The following is a 16,976-nucleotide window of genomic DNA, read 5'->3' as shown; positions in this document are numbered from 1 at the left end:
GTAGGTTTGGATTTAAAATCTGAGCTATAAGGTCTTTAAATCCTGATTACAATCTTCAAACATGCATTAGTGGTAAAACTTTGTGGTAAGCAGATCCTCATTTTGTTTATCATGTGAAATTGCATAAGGACATGCACACTGATGTGCATCAGTGTCACAGTGATTCTGCTGATCATCAGGAGTCACAGTGTACCATCAAAGACAGGAGGAAAGACTGCAGGCCAGTAGGCATTGGTGTAAACAATGCAGAACAAACTTGAAGGGAAGTTTAACAAATCACATTTGCTAAACCCCAAGTAAAAACATGTTTGGTGAGTCAAAGAATGCAAATACAGCTTTTGTTTATTCAAAGCAATTCATGCTTTACTGTATGTGTTCCCGAAAAGATCTGTCTGGTAAAAAAAAAAAGTATCATCCGCACAGGACCACACGGGAACACGCAAAGCACAGCATTTATTTGAATTAAAAGAAAAGGGGGGGATCCATGTTTTGAGAAGATGCCATCTGAGGAGATTCACTATCAAGTAGTGAGAGTACACCGCACAGATGGCATGAAACTCCTTGCAAGAAATTGCTCCAAATTCTCCAAGAATCCTCTGTTATGTCCACCCACTGTGCTTGGCATAGAAAGGCAACAAACTATGGTTTCAGATTATCCCATCGTGCTTGGCACATCTCAGGACTAATTACTGACAAGATCCAACTGCTTAACCTGTAACTAAGTACTGTATTTCTCTGTGAATCTCCTCCAGCTAGAGAGTCACACTGTCCTTTTTCAGAAACAATAAAAGCAATACAGCTTTATCTGTTCTGTGTGTGGGGGGGGGTGACCTTCACTGTAGCACAATAATTACCAGTGTACAAAGCAGACCTACTGTTACCTTATTTGTAGTGGGAATGCACCTGAATGCACAACGAGTACACAAAATGCCCTAAAAACTGAACTCCTTAAAAAGATTTCCCTCCCGCTCTCGATGTCTCCAATTCCTACATAGTGCCTCATTATCTTAAAACTCCAAAGCCCGTTAAGAAAAAGACTCCTATTCATACAATAACTTCACATGGGCATTCAGTATCCGAGAGGCTTACAATGTACTATCCCATTGTCAACAAGAGGCCTCTCCTGGGTCTCATAAAACCTGGCAGAGCAAGACTGAACAGGAGCCTCACAGCAAACGTATTTTGGGGCTCCTCCTGTTCTAAATTGAATTTCAGGGCACGACTTGACTCAAAACACCTAATAATCGCACGTCACTCGCTGTTACCAAGCCGAACAAGGTTACAGTGTAGGACAAGTATTGAAAAAGCCGACCCTATTTCAAGCATTTATACTATGAGGGAAAGCGCTCAGGCTCCAGCAAGGTTAAGGCGTTTATCAAATAGGAAGAATAAAACAGCGGAGCTGCTGAAGGACAAAAAATATAGTAAGGAGAAGCAGCCAAGGAATCATTTTATATTTACAGTGGTTATGTAAGTGTGCATAGTTGTGCAGGAGCAAACATTCAGCAGACTAAAGAAATAGGCAACTGTAACAGAAATAGACAGGTGTTTAGCTGTCTTTCATTTTAATGGTATTAAATACATATCTAACCTATCACTTCTCTTCTTACTGAATTTATTCGCCTGTTATAAATTTAGTGTATAAATAAATAATAAATGTATAAATATAAATTTTAGATAAGCAAACGTTAAAGCAGGGATTACCTAAAACGTATTACCTCATATATCAATAAGCCTTGTACTGAATAGATACTTCTAGTCCATGAGAGATGTCATCAGCCAATGCAAGTCAAAACACCTTCGTACTGTGGGTCCGTGAAACATGTGGGAAGCAATTGTGCCCCCATACTACAGCTGAAAACATCTGGCAGCTCTTACCTGCTACAGAAAGGCGTGCTGTGCGGCTGGAAATGGATCCCAGGTTGTCAATTGTAGCAACACACTGGTAGGTGCCCTCGTCTGGCTTGTTGTGTTTGGAGTGGACCACGTGTGTGAAGAACAGCGAGCCATCGGGGAGGATGTGCCGCCTCTCATCGGAAACCAGGCTCATGAAAGTGCCGTCTTTTTTCCACTCGATGCGTGCCGGCGTGGCTGCGTCGCTATGTGCTGAGCAGTTGAGTAGTGCAGAGTTCCCCCGAATGGCCAGAGTGTCCTGGGGCTCCACTGTGAACCAGAAGGGGCTGAAGGGGTGTACTGTTGAACCTGAAGAGGGAGAGGCAAGATAAAAGCAGGGTGAACAAAGAGCGGGTTGCTCTGCATACGCAGTTTGTGACGTATTAAAAAAAGATCGACCAAGCCATGACCTGTGATGAACATGAAGTCAAATTCTTGCCGGTTGTCATGTTTTCTGTTCCCAGAGTTATTTCTGTGTTTAATATGCTCTTACAGGTATCTACTTTCCACAACAAGGTAGAAATGTAATGCTTCAAATTCGGTCATATGCCAACGTTCAGCATACACGATCAGTACAAAGACAAAGTTGCAGTAATGAGAGCTGTAATACAACGAACTACACACTGCTTTTTCAGACCTTCCATGTGCCAAGTGGCCATAAATCCCATTTAAGATGTCACTGACACAAACAGCGTATTTTAAGACTCAAAAATGCCAAAACACTGAAGGACTCCAAGAGCCCCGAAGCACTCAATGAAATGTTCCCAAAGCAAAATATAATTTTGTTCATTGCATCATTTCAGCCAGGGAGCCTTGGTCTATTCCGGGGCCTCCAAAAGCCTTTTTATTATGAAGCCACAAGCCCCACTGGAGTTGGGTAAGAGGAACTGACTAATTTAACCCAGTCTAGCCTCTCTGGCAAGTTAATATCACGTCTTTCTTCATTATAAATACACAGTACAGCGAAGGAGTAAACACTCTGGAACGTTGCTGCCATTTCCTTTCCTCAAGCACAAACGGCAACACTGCACTGACAGGGATCGTGCCAAAGTCAGAGTAAGTGCAATTGCTTTGCATTTGTCCTCATCCATTATTCAAGCACTCTCACCCTAAGAGTCACACAGTGGTATTGTTTAGATAAATAACACCAATTATCAGTTCTGCGGGGATGAGGTAGAGCTAGAAAAATTATTAAGAGGTTATGAAAATATTTAAATAATGCAACTCGCAGACTGAAATAAGTAGCTGAGTGTTAAATGCGGTTTAAAATATGCCCGCTCTCTTCTTAGAAAATGCCATGTCTCGAGGGGAGGAGAGAGCGCGGAAAGAGAGGAAGACAGAAAATGAGAGAATAGGGAACGCAAAAGAGAGATGCTATGCCAATTGTTCAGCTATTTAACTATGAGGGGGTAATTTCTCTACCTCGTGTCCCTAGTGTAAGATCCAAAGAGAGAAGTGATGCATGGTCCATTACTGTGGCGATACGGCTGCTTGTCCTCAGTGCACTTAGTTCTCTTCAAAGCATAAACAATTACAGCAAAATGAAGCTGAAAGTGGCTGAATTAAACAGAAAATTTCCACTTTCACATTGGTAAATAAATGTAAGAAAACATGGCATTCCAACTAAGTTGTGTAATCATCTCAACACTAATGAACTGATGGAGAAGACTAGAATGAAAGACTAGAATACTGAACAGGAAAAGTGCCATCGTTCTGTCAGAATAAACAGAGGAGGTCTTTAGCTTTTCTGACTGAATTAAGGCCAGTCTGATTAGCAGGCCCTTGACAAAAAAAAAAAAAAAGCTGATGTATTGCAATTTGACAACAAGTAAGTTCAGCTACGGACTGAATGCAAGTAAAGCTAAATTTCAGGATGGTGGGCTTCATCAAATTTACTCCTGCAAAGACATCACAAGTGCTACACACATTTACAAATCCCTTCAGATAGATGTGGTTGCAGAACTCCAGGGAACAGTAAGTGAGTGATTTTAAATTATGAAAAGGTGAGAAGCGGATTTCACGAAGTAAATAAATTCAGAACAGCCCTATGTACATATTGGGCTGAATGTGACAACACCAGCAAATGTGTTTTATTGATGGTGTGCACGACAGATGGAGAGAGACTAGAGTGGAGTCACAGTGGGGGGAATTCTTCTCTCCCGCAGACCAGAGGGACCATGGCATCCTTAATCATTTCTGCTTTATTCTGCTGGAACTGTGGGTGTGTGGGTTGGGCAGAGCGTCCCCGCCCAGGCTTGGCTCTTTTCCAGTCAAAGAACCGTCTTCAGTCACTTTCAATGGGAGGAGAAAAATGAAAGGACTTAAAGGTCCTGCAGCATCCTATAAGAGGCAAAAAAAAAAAAGCCACCTTTTGCAGCTTTTTATTCACATCACAGAAACAGTAGGGAAGGACTTAGCTTCAATACTACTTGTGGACAAAATGGGAAACCATACACTCCAAGTTGCAGACGAAACAGCCACGGTCAGCAGAGCAGGGCATGGCAATAAGATACAAGTATAAACCGGGACAGAAAGGACAATGGATTGCTGCCTGCTTTTTCATAACATCCAAATTATTTCCTCTGAGAACCATTTCCCACAAAAACTATAGATAGCATCAATACTTGTCAAACTACAGATAAACAAACACACTCACAGACATGAATGCAAAGCAGTGATGCAACTGAGACCAAAGTCTATGACAGTGTAATCAACGACTGGACTCACTATTTACAGACTAAACAAATATTTTGATGAAAAGTGGCATCAGCTACAAAAAAAAAAAAAGAGCTTTCTCTGCATTTAAGTTTGTTAACCACGTATGTAAATCCAATCTTTTTAGCACATGCAGTCAGTAGCGGCCATAATAAAGCCTCACATTACAGAGTGAGCATTAAACATACAATACTGCTGGTTAAAGAAAAGTGAACACAGTGTGCAAAACCCTCTCAGTAGTGCAACTAAAATAAATTAGTCAAGGAAGGGGAAAATCTTTTTTTAAACCACCTGCCTCAGATTATTTTTAGAAAATGAAGTGTAAGGTATGAAAGCAGACAACAAAATTCATATTTCACCAGTCTGTCTAGTCCCGTAGGGAATAACAGAATCTTAACATCAATACAGGCTTCTTAACTTCAACTGAAAGCAGTTTTATTAAGGTAAGAAAAAGCCAGAAAAACATGTCAGTGGTTGATATCAAAAGGTTAACCAGCCCAACCTATTTCTCCCATACAAGAGTGAGGAAGATGAGCAGGTGGGTTAAATGAGCTGCATCAGGCCAGCATCAACCGACATGACTATCACAAACTAAAGAGAGGCTTCAGCTTTCATCTCAGTGCTAAGGGAAAGTTTACTTTTGGCGACTGACATTGACAGGTCTGGGAAAATATTTCTGAGCACCTACAGAACCAGCTGTGTTCCGTTGATGTATTCTGAAGTGCTCGCTGATAAGACCACTCCGCAGGGCTTGTGTTCCCATATAAGTGCAGGAATATATAACCAAGCCGTTCTGTAGCAGGCAAAATCCAACAGACGGGGGTCAGACCACACTTTTGGGTGAATAATGCAGAGTGCACCTGAGTAAGTTTTCCCTTTCTTACAGTCACAATGAACACATACAGAAGTATGCCACCACTGAATCACTGTAGGTTTTTAACAACAAAGGAATGGAGTTGAAGATGGAAGGGGAAGTCGAAAAACCAAATTACAGTGTGAGAGGTCTAATCTATTCAGACCCACCAGTGTCACAGACACCCAGTTATTGCTTGAAAAATAGGAACCTCTACACCGGGGCAACCAGCGAGAATGAGGGAGTAGAGAGCAAGGCGCTAGAAAATGAGGTTGTCTGTTTGATAAGTACGGGCTGTTACCTCCATCCCAAATCCACTTTTCTCAGCAGTCATATAAGGTTTAAGAGTCCGGTTTCAAGGTGCTGCCCTGCATGTTTCCTCCTAGTTTTTCCCTCAGTTTTGATATGAAAGAGGCTGATTGAAAGACCTGGAACTGTTGCTCGAACTGCCATACTGAGCCATCTTTAAAAGCAAGTTTTCCAACATTACAGAACTTCCTGACATTGTGACATATGAACGTATGTGTTCTGACTGCAGGCCACAACTTCCAGATCTCTTTGCTTGGTGGTTTGGAAAGCTGGGAAAAGGTTTGCCTCAATTCCTCCTAGAAAGAAGCAGCGAGTAAACTCATTTTGTTGACATTTAATCTTTGGCAAGGATCAATTTCTGTTGTGCTCAGCACCAAACTGGATACACTTTACAATTTCTGCAGAAGATTACAAAGTCAGCCTCTCAACATTGAGTGTACTCGCAGAGTAGTGGGTGAGGGTCTGCCCTCCACACAAAGACCCCCTGTTCTCTCCTATTCTACCCCTGGCTCAGCAGGAAGCCTTCCTCATTGAGCCGCTGTCTGAGAGCAGCCGTATTGACTATAGACCTTATTGAGCTGCTCTTGAGACTGAGCGGCCTGCCCTCAAAGCGAGTCACATCTTCAGCAACAGAGGTCCTTCTGTGGCTTGGACGAGGAAATCCTACACTTCATGAAAAGTAAACACGATTGGTAGGGCTTTACAAGCGCAAGAAGATTATCTTTTTTAAAAGGCCAAGAGTGATAGAAAATCTTCTTGTTATGCACCATTATGTAGGAATGCAGTTAGTTTTCACACTCTTTGGTCTGTATTCCTGCTTTATCATGTGACGCATGCTCTTTAAGCTGCTAGACCTTTACATGGAAACGAGTAGAGTAAAAAAAAAAAAAAACATTAAGAGCACATAAAAGTGAATTAATGTCTTTCACACGGATAAAGATCGAGGCGGCAGAAAGGCACTCTTTAATAAACCTTAGCACTTCATTCACCGAGCTTCTGCCTCGCTGTTATTTCCATCTCTCCGCAGTTGGTTCTTCCACCCTCAGCGTCAGGATTGCTTTAATGATACTGATGGAAATGGCTGTCTCCACATCCCTCGTGCAAACCCCCTGACCTCCTTCATCTTTATAACTCTAATCTGTGTGTAATCTTTTTTGCAGAATCTTTCATCCTCCTATCTCTCCAACCTCCTTTTTACAGCCCATCTGTCACCATGGGCCACCTCGGGAAAATAACAATGATCTTGAGAATGCGGGACTGTGTGTCTTCAACAGAACATTAAAAGCAAACTTGGGAGGGAGGCTCTGAAGTTCTTTGGGGGAAAAGGCGTCCTCTTCCAATCAAAGGATTAGGTTTATATTTTTTATGTTTTTAAAACTAATTTTCGGGCACTTGGGCTAGCTGTGCAGCCTACAGTGCTAGTGAGAGTTTTCCTAACAGGAAGCACCTTTAAGAGGAAAAAACAAGAACTGTGGTGGACATCCACATGAGGAAAATGGAGAGAGGACTCTGCTTCAGTACTGACTTTCATCTCTGGGAACATCAGGGATATCATATCACATCTTGGAGGACTCAGTCAGTCACATGAGTTTATTGCTTATTGGCTCGGACTGAAAACAGATGTTGAGTCATGCCACTTTAATCTTTGCTAAGTCAGACATGATTCAAAATTGTTTTCATTCCTTCCAATGTGCATAATGAAACGGGCAAAAACTATCTGCAGCTTTCTTTTGTTGTTTTTGTTGTGTCACATTAGTGGAGTTTTTTTTTTTGCTGTTCCCTTCATCTTTTCTTATTTACATCTTCTAAATGAATAGAAAAAACACAGATGGAAACCAAGCCATAAGAAGTCAAAAGAAAAAAAGAGTATACACATTCTTGAGACAGATATGAGTTTTCAGTGAAATGAAATACTGACCTGGAGCATAAAAATCTAATCTAAACTAGGGTCAAAGAGTCATGATGACTAACTGAAAGTAAGACGCACGTTGACTGATGCTGGAATGCATCCTTTTTCATCATTTTTCTCATCTGTGACTAAACTTAATCAAAGGCTGTTTGGCATCTCAAGTTTTCCTCGAAACTTGACATGCCTGAAGGATCGAGCTGTGATCAGAAAAAAACCCAACCCACTGATTCTGGTATTCTCAGCATTCCCCACAGAAGGAGATGAAATGAGGGTTTGAGGCCAAGTCATAAAGTGCTGGACAAAGTGACTGGGGCACCTAGCGCACCCTGGCTGTCCAGTGCTGGCACCCAGTCAACTGGCAGATTAAAAGAGGAGGGTATCCAATTCCATCTACTATCCTGGCTGCCATGGCAAAACCCTGGAGGCTCAGTGACAACATGACAGGGTCAAATATGGAGCGGATCGCTGCAGTAACGTCAGCTTTGCCTGCTCTGAGAACTGACAAAATTTTTTTCTAAATGTCAGCTTCTTTGTAATCAGATGTAAAAACTAGATAATTTTCAAATAATTAATTTTTTGGAATAATTAAATTCAAATGCATCAAATTTAAAAAAAAAAAAAAAAAAAAAAAAAGAACGTCCAATCTGGAGAATGTAAGAATGGGATTTCTGTTCAGTGTCAATGTCATACCTTTGCACTCAGTGCCGCATCAGACCATGTTGTAAAGCAATACTGTTACAGTGTTACAGTGATTAATGACTACCTAAGCTTTACTTCACAAAAGCAACACACACTGACCTGGATTTTCTGTACTGTAGGTGTAGGCTCAAGCCCGAGCCCAAAAACAAAATGCCACTTCATTTTTTTTTTTCTTTGACAGTTTTTTGGGGAAACAAAACCCTGAAAACATCACTTAGTGAACAGCTCCTGCTGGTGTTTGAATAACAGATACCCCCGATGAAATGGGTTATATAAAAACAGACAGCATAAACCAGAAGCCAGTCAGAAACCAAACTGGAAGCCCAGTTGGAAGCCCAGTTTGAGCCTTGATTCGAGTTAAACAAGGCTTGGCATGAGCGGCAGAGTTACTAGAGAACATTTCTAAGCAGTGTTTACATCACTTACGCTTGGAACCTGCATTTCTAAAATATTGTAATTCAGAGTCGTTCCTGTGCGCATAAAACAGAGCAATGAAATCATCAAGTTTACAGATGCAAAACTCTCACTTCACTGCCAAATTATGAATTCACAACAAAAGAACATATATCTAGGTGACATACACTAAACAGGGAAACATAACACTTGAATGGAAGGAAAGACAAAGCTACAAACAGCTGAGTGTGAGAATGTGCAGAGGGAGATATGTTCTAGATGGACAATGTAAACAGGGAACCCTCCTCTAACCTCATCTGGTTGTGATAATTAAGCAGCACTGATTGAGGCTAAAATTCCCCCTTCTTATCCGTCTCCCCGTGGGTCCAAGATGAAGGATTATCCCACTGAGACAAAAGCAACACAGAAATGCAAACTGTGAGAGGTAGCGTGGAAATGATACAAGTGTAAAGTGTGAAAGGTTTTTCTTCCACCCCCCTATTTCTTTTTAAAAAAAAAGTCTCAGTGAATAATTGGAAAGCAAAACAGCAAGAAATAGCATGTTTCTAAGGTTAAAGGGAGACCCACGGAGCAGCTGGACTAAAAGGTTAAAACCATAACTTAATGGCAAGATTTTTTGAGAATTGGACTAACCTTTCCTGGCCGTTAGACCGTTTAAAATACGTCCAGAAATCACCACACAGGACCACCGTGAAACCGTGCGATACTTTGATACTTTTTCAACCAAAAGCAGCCCCATTTAAATTAAAAATAAAAACTGAAATTGAGAGCAGTCATTTAAAAATCTGACAAGGTCAGAAAGCACACCTGTCTGACAGATTTAGGGGGAGATTTAGAGTTTGATATCAACATCAATCAGTTAACTTGAGTGACATGTAAAAAAAAAAAAGAGCAGACATTTGCAATAGTTTCAGTCATTTTAGACATTTTTAGCCATCTCTACCATGTGAAGATGAGTTATCTGATAAGGCTGTAAAGCCAGCAAGCAGTGGGCAAACATGGCCAGGAAGTGGTTGACATACTGAGCAGACCGAGCAGCGTTCCTTCTTTATCCATGAACAGCTACAGATGAGATAGTCATCGAAGACAGGAAAGCACATTCATCTTACCACCCACCTCCACCCCTTCCCTGCTAACCCCGATGCTAAAGAAAATCACGAGGCTGTAATGAGATATCCTATAGATTTTTTAATGAAACACAATATTGCATTCTCTTGCCCCTGGTTTTTTGCCATCACACTCACTCACGTAAACATATATACACACACACAGAGGAAAGAAAATCGATATAATCCTGTATGCCTGGCACAGTCAAACACCCAGCAATTTATCAGTATTGGATTTCAAAGTCTGGTCCTTTGCCCATTTTGACCTTGACAGCTGTCGCTTTAATACTTCTCTTTTTAAATCAAGAGAGAAAGAAAGAAAATCAGTTGTTTACAGTATAACTAACCCACACAGACTTCTAACAGCTAGTTTGCTCTGACAAGCCAGAGATAAAACTGCAGCTCACATCAGACAAGTCTGCCAGAGGTCACTTTAAGCAATTGTCTTTATCGCAGTCTTTGGTTCTGGCTCCTTTGAGCGGTCAAGTGTGGCCAATCTTTGTCTGATAAGCTTGATGCCAATTACTGACCCAGAGTCACAAAAACATTAAAAGTATCTCAATTTTTCCCCTTGTTAAGATAAGCATCAGCATGCAAGATTTTACTAATTACAAGAGCTGAGTCACAGTCCCCACTTTACAATTCCCAGTGAACAATTACAGACTATTACACTGGCCAATTATTGATAGTTAAAGAATAGATTTCCTTTAAACAGAAAAACTCAACTTCTTGAAAATGGTGACCAGTATTAATCAAGAAAAACATTCCTGTTTGTTCCAACCTCAATAACATACATACAGAAGCAGTATGTTTATTGAATATAGGGACGGCAGGTCTTCTTTTTACTCTTTTTGTTCTTTTCAGGGTGAATTGTTTGTGGCTTCAAAGTGCTGTTAGTGGGCCGCTGATAAGAGAAAAGCCAGTTGCTGCGTGTTCACAGAACTCAGAGGAAACCGTTTTACACTGGAGTACAGGAAAGATCAAAGCCTTTGAGCCAACACTGGGAGGGATAGTCAATTACTATTTCACTTGAAACCGGATGCCGCCCCTCCGAAAAAGACCCTTAAAATAACTCTGCACAACACATCCAGTGCAACGTAGAGACGCAGGGGATCAGGGGGAAATGCTATTTGACGACAGCACGGTAATAATGGAGGAGTTATGTGCGGTTGCAGGGGTTAACCGTTTGCACCAGGGGCAATGTTAAGATTACAAAATGAGGAGGCTGTATGAGACATGAAGGTCTTATAGATATTACTGTCATTGCGAAGATAGCACAGCTCCCTGGAAGTTAAGAAAAAATAATGGCTTCTTCTTCTGGAGAGGACACTTCGTCTTTAACAGGAGTTTGCTACTTCCAGCCTGTTGACAAGCACATGGCAATTCCCCATTTTGTGGCACATGTGCAGCAAACCTACAAACCGCAGCAAACGCATCACTAAAAATAAAATTAACAGTAAGAAAGGAAGGAAAATGTTTGCTCATCACTACCAAAATGTGTAGTTAGGTGAAGGCCATGTACATGAGCAGAAATAATATGTTCCATCTAAGAAATCTGAAAACACATCACATGAACACTTATGTCTGCTGGTGTGAAGACGAAGCTGATGCTTGTTTAGCTGTAGAAATATTATAAGTCAGTAATGCCAGCAGAAAATAAAGAGTAGAAGTCATTAGTAAACATTTGAGAGTGGCACAGGGAGAATTATCCATCGCCAGGGGAAGCCAGGGCAGTGGGAAATGAGTTCATACATGAGAAAGACAAGATCACGAAAGGCATTGAGGCGTAAGGTTGTGGTTGAACAGTCTTCAATGCTTAGGAAGGTTTCTTATTAAGTGAAATGACCTGAAGTATCTCAGTGGCAGCCATGATACGAGCTGATCCAGTTCTATGAACACAAAGAACGGCTGTTTCAAGACTTTCTCTTTAATCTCTTTAGGCACAGAATGCACTGGACAATCCTTTGTAAAATGACAGGAGATAATGCCATCCCACAATTCCTGTAAGCAGCCCCGTTCAAGAGACAAAACGTCTCTGTATCTGCCAAACCAGGCTAACCTTCGAACCAAAATCAGATCAGCAGCTTTTTCAAAAGTCTCCACATGAATTATTAGAGTAACTGTGGCAAAGGTTGCACCTTGTAAATTCAAACTTCATTGGAGTGGATGCATCTTAATGTAGAGAAATCAAAGCTTGCCTGAAAATCTAAGACACATTATTATAGTCTTAAAGTTTTTTCCGCTGTAACCAGCTCATCTCCATTTTGTGTTCCACCATTAAATATGAAGTTAGTGCCAGTCATTGAGGGTGTAACTACAACAGAAGAGGTTGCAGGATGTTGTGGCATCAGGGGCAGAATGTGAAGTGAGGCATAGCATCAATATTAGCCATCAAGAAGGCATCACCTCTCCACAACAGTCCTGGTCACAGACACTGCATTTCTCAATAACCCATGCTTATGGCCTGTGTTGCTACCCACTGCAGCCCTGAAGGGTCTTTCTTTCATTTTCCTGCCCAAAGGAGGCTGAACACTCATTACAGAGTGAGCTTATCTCTGCTCTCAGTCCTGTCTGCACAGACAGCAGGAGCTTCCCAGGCTTTTGCGGATGCTAATGTGGATCATATTACAGGTGAGGAAGAGGGGCAGTGGTGTGGCAACAAGACAGAGTAGTGTTCTTTTTGTTGTACAGTCAAGCTATCAGGGGAAAGAATATCTACAGGAAACAGCGGGGTAAATGAGTCTCACTGTGAATTTGTGAGAACACATCAGACAGTGAAAGAAGCTTGTCTCATTTGTTTACAAAGAGAATTATGACTATGTGGCCTCAATCAGTCTGGCTTAGATAAGAGCTGAATGAAAAAGGGCCCTTGTGTCCCAGCAGCCACAAAAAGCACAAAGACACTCAGTCTCAATGGGTGTCAATGTTGCTTCATTTTTGCAACATATGGCGTTTATTTCCAAGTCTGTGTTGTATATTTAGAAAAAATGTTCTAGAATATCTGACTACAAAAAAAGACATATCTGACGGCACATCTCATCAGATTACGAAGCATTTACAGTTTAACACTGGTATGTTGGTCTGAGGTGATACTTCTGAATGAAAATAATGGGATAAAAAGATACTTGTTTCCTTAGTTGTGGCTCATTTGTCTGCTGTAATCACACCATATAATCAGAATCAATTTGGCAGGGCTCGACTCACAAAGGCGTCCCATCGGAGCAGTGGCTGGTGCATCTCAGCCCTTTGTTGAGTTGGGGAGATGAATACCATTTCTTGCACACTGATGGACAGTACTGAGGTTCTATTGTGCGATTTCATCACATGCATGTGTGCCTGTGCATGCATACAGAAACCCACGAACCAAGAGATTGAACCTATCAAAAAGGGAGCCACCCCCCTCACCTCCTCCACCGTTGTCTGCCTCAATCTGTACCTCTCACAACAAAAACACAGGAAGAAGAGACCGTGAGCACTTGACACCAACTTGTCCTTTGGCAGATTTGATCAGAGCACAGCTGAAATTCTCTCTTATCTGTCAGCCAAGGTGTGTAAACAGTCAACCGCTAAGCATAACCAGCTCGTGCGCAAGTGTTTACAGTATATCATAAGCAGACGTAATCTCTTTCAGAGCCATCTGGTCTGGGATATCCCCTCCTGCCCCCCATCAGTCCTCAATTCTGAAGCAAACTGAATCAACAATAAATCTTAGACGAAGCCTCATCATTATTAACTCAAACGTGACCGTCAAATCTGCATGCTGGTCTACATATTAAGCCCTATTACCTATATTATCAGTGCAGCTGGTATCAAAAGACCATCAATAAAAGATGAGAATTATGCGTTTAATTTGCTACACACTGCTTACATGATATAGCGGCCATAAATAATTCACAGTGAGGTGTTAGATAGGGACCTGCGTACAGCTGAAGCAACACTTTTCGTTATGTTAAGGCTCGCTCGACAGTTCTCTGCCAAATGAAAACTGTACACATATCAATTGTGGCAATTTGCTTGAAAATAGACTTTGAAGTTCTGATGAATGGTTATATTGAGCTTGAGGCAGTGACCCACTCAGTATTGACAAATTAAAACACATTGCTCCAAAACAAGTGTTTCACAATGATTTTCTCCTCACCAACCTTGATGTATAATGCGGTATGTTTCTTTAAATGTGTCTGCGTGGATGTGTGTGTGTGTGTGTGTGTGTGTGTGTGTGTGTGTGTGTGTGTGTGTGTGCATATCTATGCCCCAGCCAAGCCAAGCTGCTGACTAAATAAGTGGCTGAGTGTCAGCGACTGATGAGCAGTAATGATTTGTGTGCAGTGCAGTCTTTCCCCCCCAGAGGGTTTCATGCACACCCCAACCGCCCACTCCAAGGCGATCGCAGCCACCAGAGGGGCTCTCTCTGCACCCATCTAATCCCCAGCGCAAACAATAAGATCCCTGCGAGTGTGACTGTGTGTTTTTTTTTTTTTTTTCCATGAAGCACACAGCAGCAACCTATGAATGTATGAATATACAAGTGACTGCTGTAACCACTCAACTGTGTGTGAAGGTGTGCATGAGTATACGACAGAAGTTAACTAGAAAATACTGCTGGAACATATTTGTTTCAGCCCTGCAGGTTAGCAATACAGCAGGCGGGCAAAAGTCAACACAAACAGACTGAAGTAAAACGGGAAAACTGGGATTATTGTGGGTTCAATTTCCAGCCAGACTGCATTAAACCTCCAGCTAATACTTCCTATTGATCATTTCACTTTTGTTCTAAAATCTACTCTATCAAATATATTGCTATGACTTTAAGCTCCAAGAAATATTTATATATTTATAGGCTCTCTGGATGAAAGGGCTTCTCACTAGGTTCCGTTGCCTGCTCCATCACGTCTGGGTGTTTGGGTAAATTATTCATGTTAGCCTTGCAGGTCGCAGGTTAACCAAAAGGCAGGGCGGTAGTATGCAGTGCATAAAAGGCCACTTCAGCTCTTGCTTACATAGTTGGAGGGACTGTGTTCACCTGGTAATCACCCACAGTAATGTCAGCTGTGCTGACATAGTTACTGTGGATTTACTTGTACACCCAGAGCATTTAATATACATGCGTTTCCTGTATATAAACACAATGCTGGTGTAAATCCACATGCTGTGTGCAACCAACTGGGGGCAAATTTCAAGGCCATAACTCGCTATGGTTCTGTGATTAAACGGAGCTCTGCAGGAGAGCCGGACCGGCACATGGTGAGACCAGCTGTGTTGCAGCGATATGAGGAGCGCGTTACCCACCGGAATAAGCTCACAACATAGAGCATAACTGTCTTCGCAGGCAGGTAACGGTTCCGCTCTCTGCTGCAGGTTTGCGTTTTTGGGAAAAACACAAAAAGCAAAAAAAACAGCATTAGTTTAGGAAGAAATTAAGAGGCACTGTGAGCTGTCAGCTAATACATCCCAGTTCATCACTGTTAGCATCTGGGTTTCAGGAGCTACACGCTCACAGCCAGTTCTTCCAAGTTTTGTCCTCATCTTTCAATCTCTAATAAAAGACGTAATACAAATGATATAATCTTAATAACAACAAAATTGCTGATGAGGAATTGACTTATTGAAAAAACATATCGCTATGCTTAGGTTTTTGTAGAGGGCATGTAATTAACAGAGTTGTTACGAGACTTATGCTTTGCCTTCTCTGTGCAGGCAAGAACTCCATGCAGCTCAACAAAGAAAGTGAATGTCAGCAGTGAAAAAGGGGGCTTTAATGGCTTCATTTAGCCCAGACTACTGACAAGACTGGGCTGACCCCAGTTCTGCCTTTGATGGGAGGTAGGAATCTAGTGGGCATCTTTGTTCAAGTGCTCAGGCTCTGGCACTTTAGAGAAAAGTGAAACTATGAGAATAATTTAAAATGAGTGTGTGTGTGTGTGTGTGTGTGTGTAAGTGTTGTAAGATGTGGAGGGTGGGGGCAAGGGGGTCTACTTTTATCCACATCCATTTGATTTACTGTCATGACCACAGACAGCACAAAGGGGTAATGGAAGACCCATTCTGACAGCGGATAATGGTAATGGAAGCCGTAGCAAAACGAAGCAAAGCCCTCACTGCCAACACCCTTTAAACAAAATCTGTTACAGCTACACGCAGAAATATAAACACCTACAAGAAGACAAATGTTAGCAGATAAGACCAGAAGGGACAGAATGCTTGTTTTCAGTTCCAGACTAAAAACACACCACATACTCTGTCATATGAACCCGTTTGCCTCTGGGATGGGGAATAATTAGCTCTGGTGCTCAATCTATTTTAAGGACTAGCCAAAGCACTGGAAACTGTGCACCAACATATCTTAATACTGTACAAGAAAGGCCTGACTAAATGATGAATCCATCCATTAGCGTTGGGCTTTGGGAGTGTTAAAGGAGGCTGGGCTCCGTTCCGTCATTTTCTTTTCACGTTTTTTTGTGAGAGGCTGGAGGAGTGGTAGTCGTGTTGAAAAGCAGGGGTGATAATTGGCCTTGGCTTCTTTGATGTGCAGACAACGCCATAATCCGTCGTAATCATATTAAGGGGAACCCGCTTGGCCAGCATGAGCCATCCAGCTATAGCCAATATATAGGTAATAGTAGTTGGCTTTAATCAGAGCATGTAGTAACAAGCAACAAAGCTATGCTTCCAATTAGTTTTGATTAAGAAAATTACCTTTCATGGAAGCTGTTACCTCTAATGTCCAAATTACCCACAGGTGACCTTATCATCGTGTCTGACATCATCTCACTGTTACTCTTTGAGTGTTTGGCTTCATACACAGGTAAGAAAAGCCAATCAAATGAGAAAAGCTGATTAAAAAGGTTCAAAAGAGTTCTCAGAGGCGTACAGCTTGTCATGTCAGCAGGAGGACAAAGAACAGAGACGAGAAAACGAAGCAGTCTGGGACCATGTGTCCAAACCCTAGGGGCCTAGCCAATGATCTCACTGTCCTAGGAGGCCAATATGGCATTTCCTGCCTGCACCCTAGAGCTAGGCACCGCGCACACCATGTGCTGTGCCATTGGCATATGGCTCGAGTGTTTTCTGTTTTGTAAGC

The 16,976-nt window shown here is 41.8% G+C and overlaps 1 protein-coding gene across 13 annotated transcripts in view; it reads right to left on the bottom strand.

Annotated features, from left to right (window-relative positions):
- neo1a (neogenin 1a) overlaps nucleotides 1–16,976 on the bottom strand; it is a 169,201-nt gene that overhangs the window by 111,961 nt on the left and 40,264 nt on the right. For all 13 annotated transcript variants that reach the window (XM_075465941.1, XM_075465986.1, XM_075466020.1 and 10 more), the window contains exon 2: nucleotides 1,879–2,202. In XM_075465941.1, coding sequence (XP_075322056.1) covers nucleotides 1,879–2,202 — 324 coding nt within the window. The remainder of the gene's footprint in view (nucleotides 1–1,878; nucleotides 2,203–16,976) is intronic.

Source organism: Odontesthes bonariensis, chromosome 1 (genome assembly GCF_027942865.1).
Source record: "Odontesthes bonariensis isolate fOdoBon6 chromosome 1, fOdoBon6.hap1, whole genome shotgun sequence".
Taxonomy (NCBI): domain Eukaryota; kingdom Metazoa; phylum Chordata; class Actinopteri; order Atheriniformes; family Atherinopsidae; genus Odontesthes; species Odontesthes bonariensis.
This window is presented reverse-complemented; position numbering and strand designations above follow the sequence as displayed.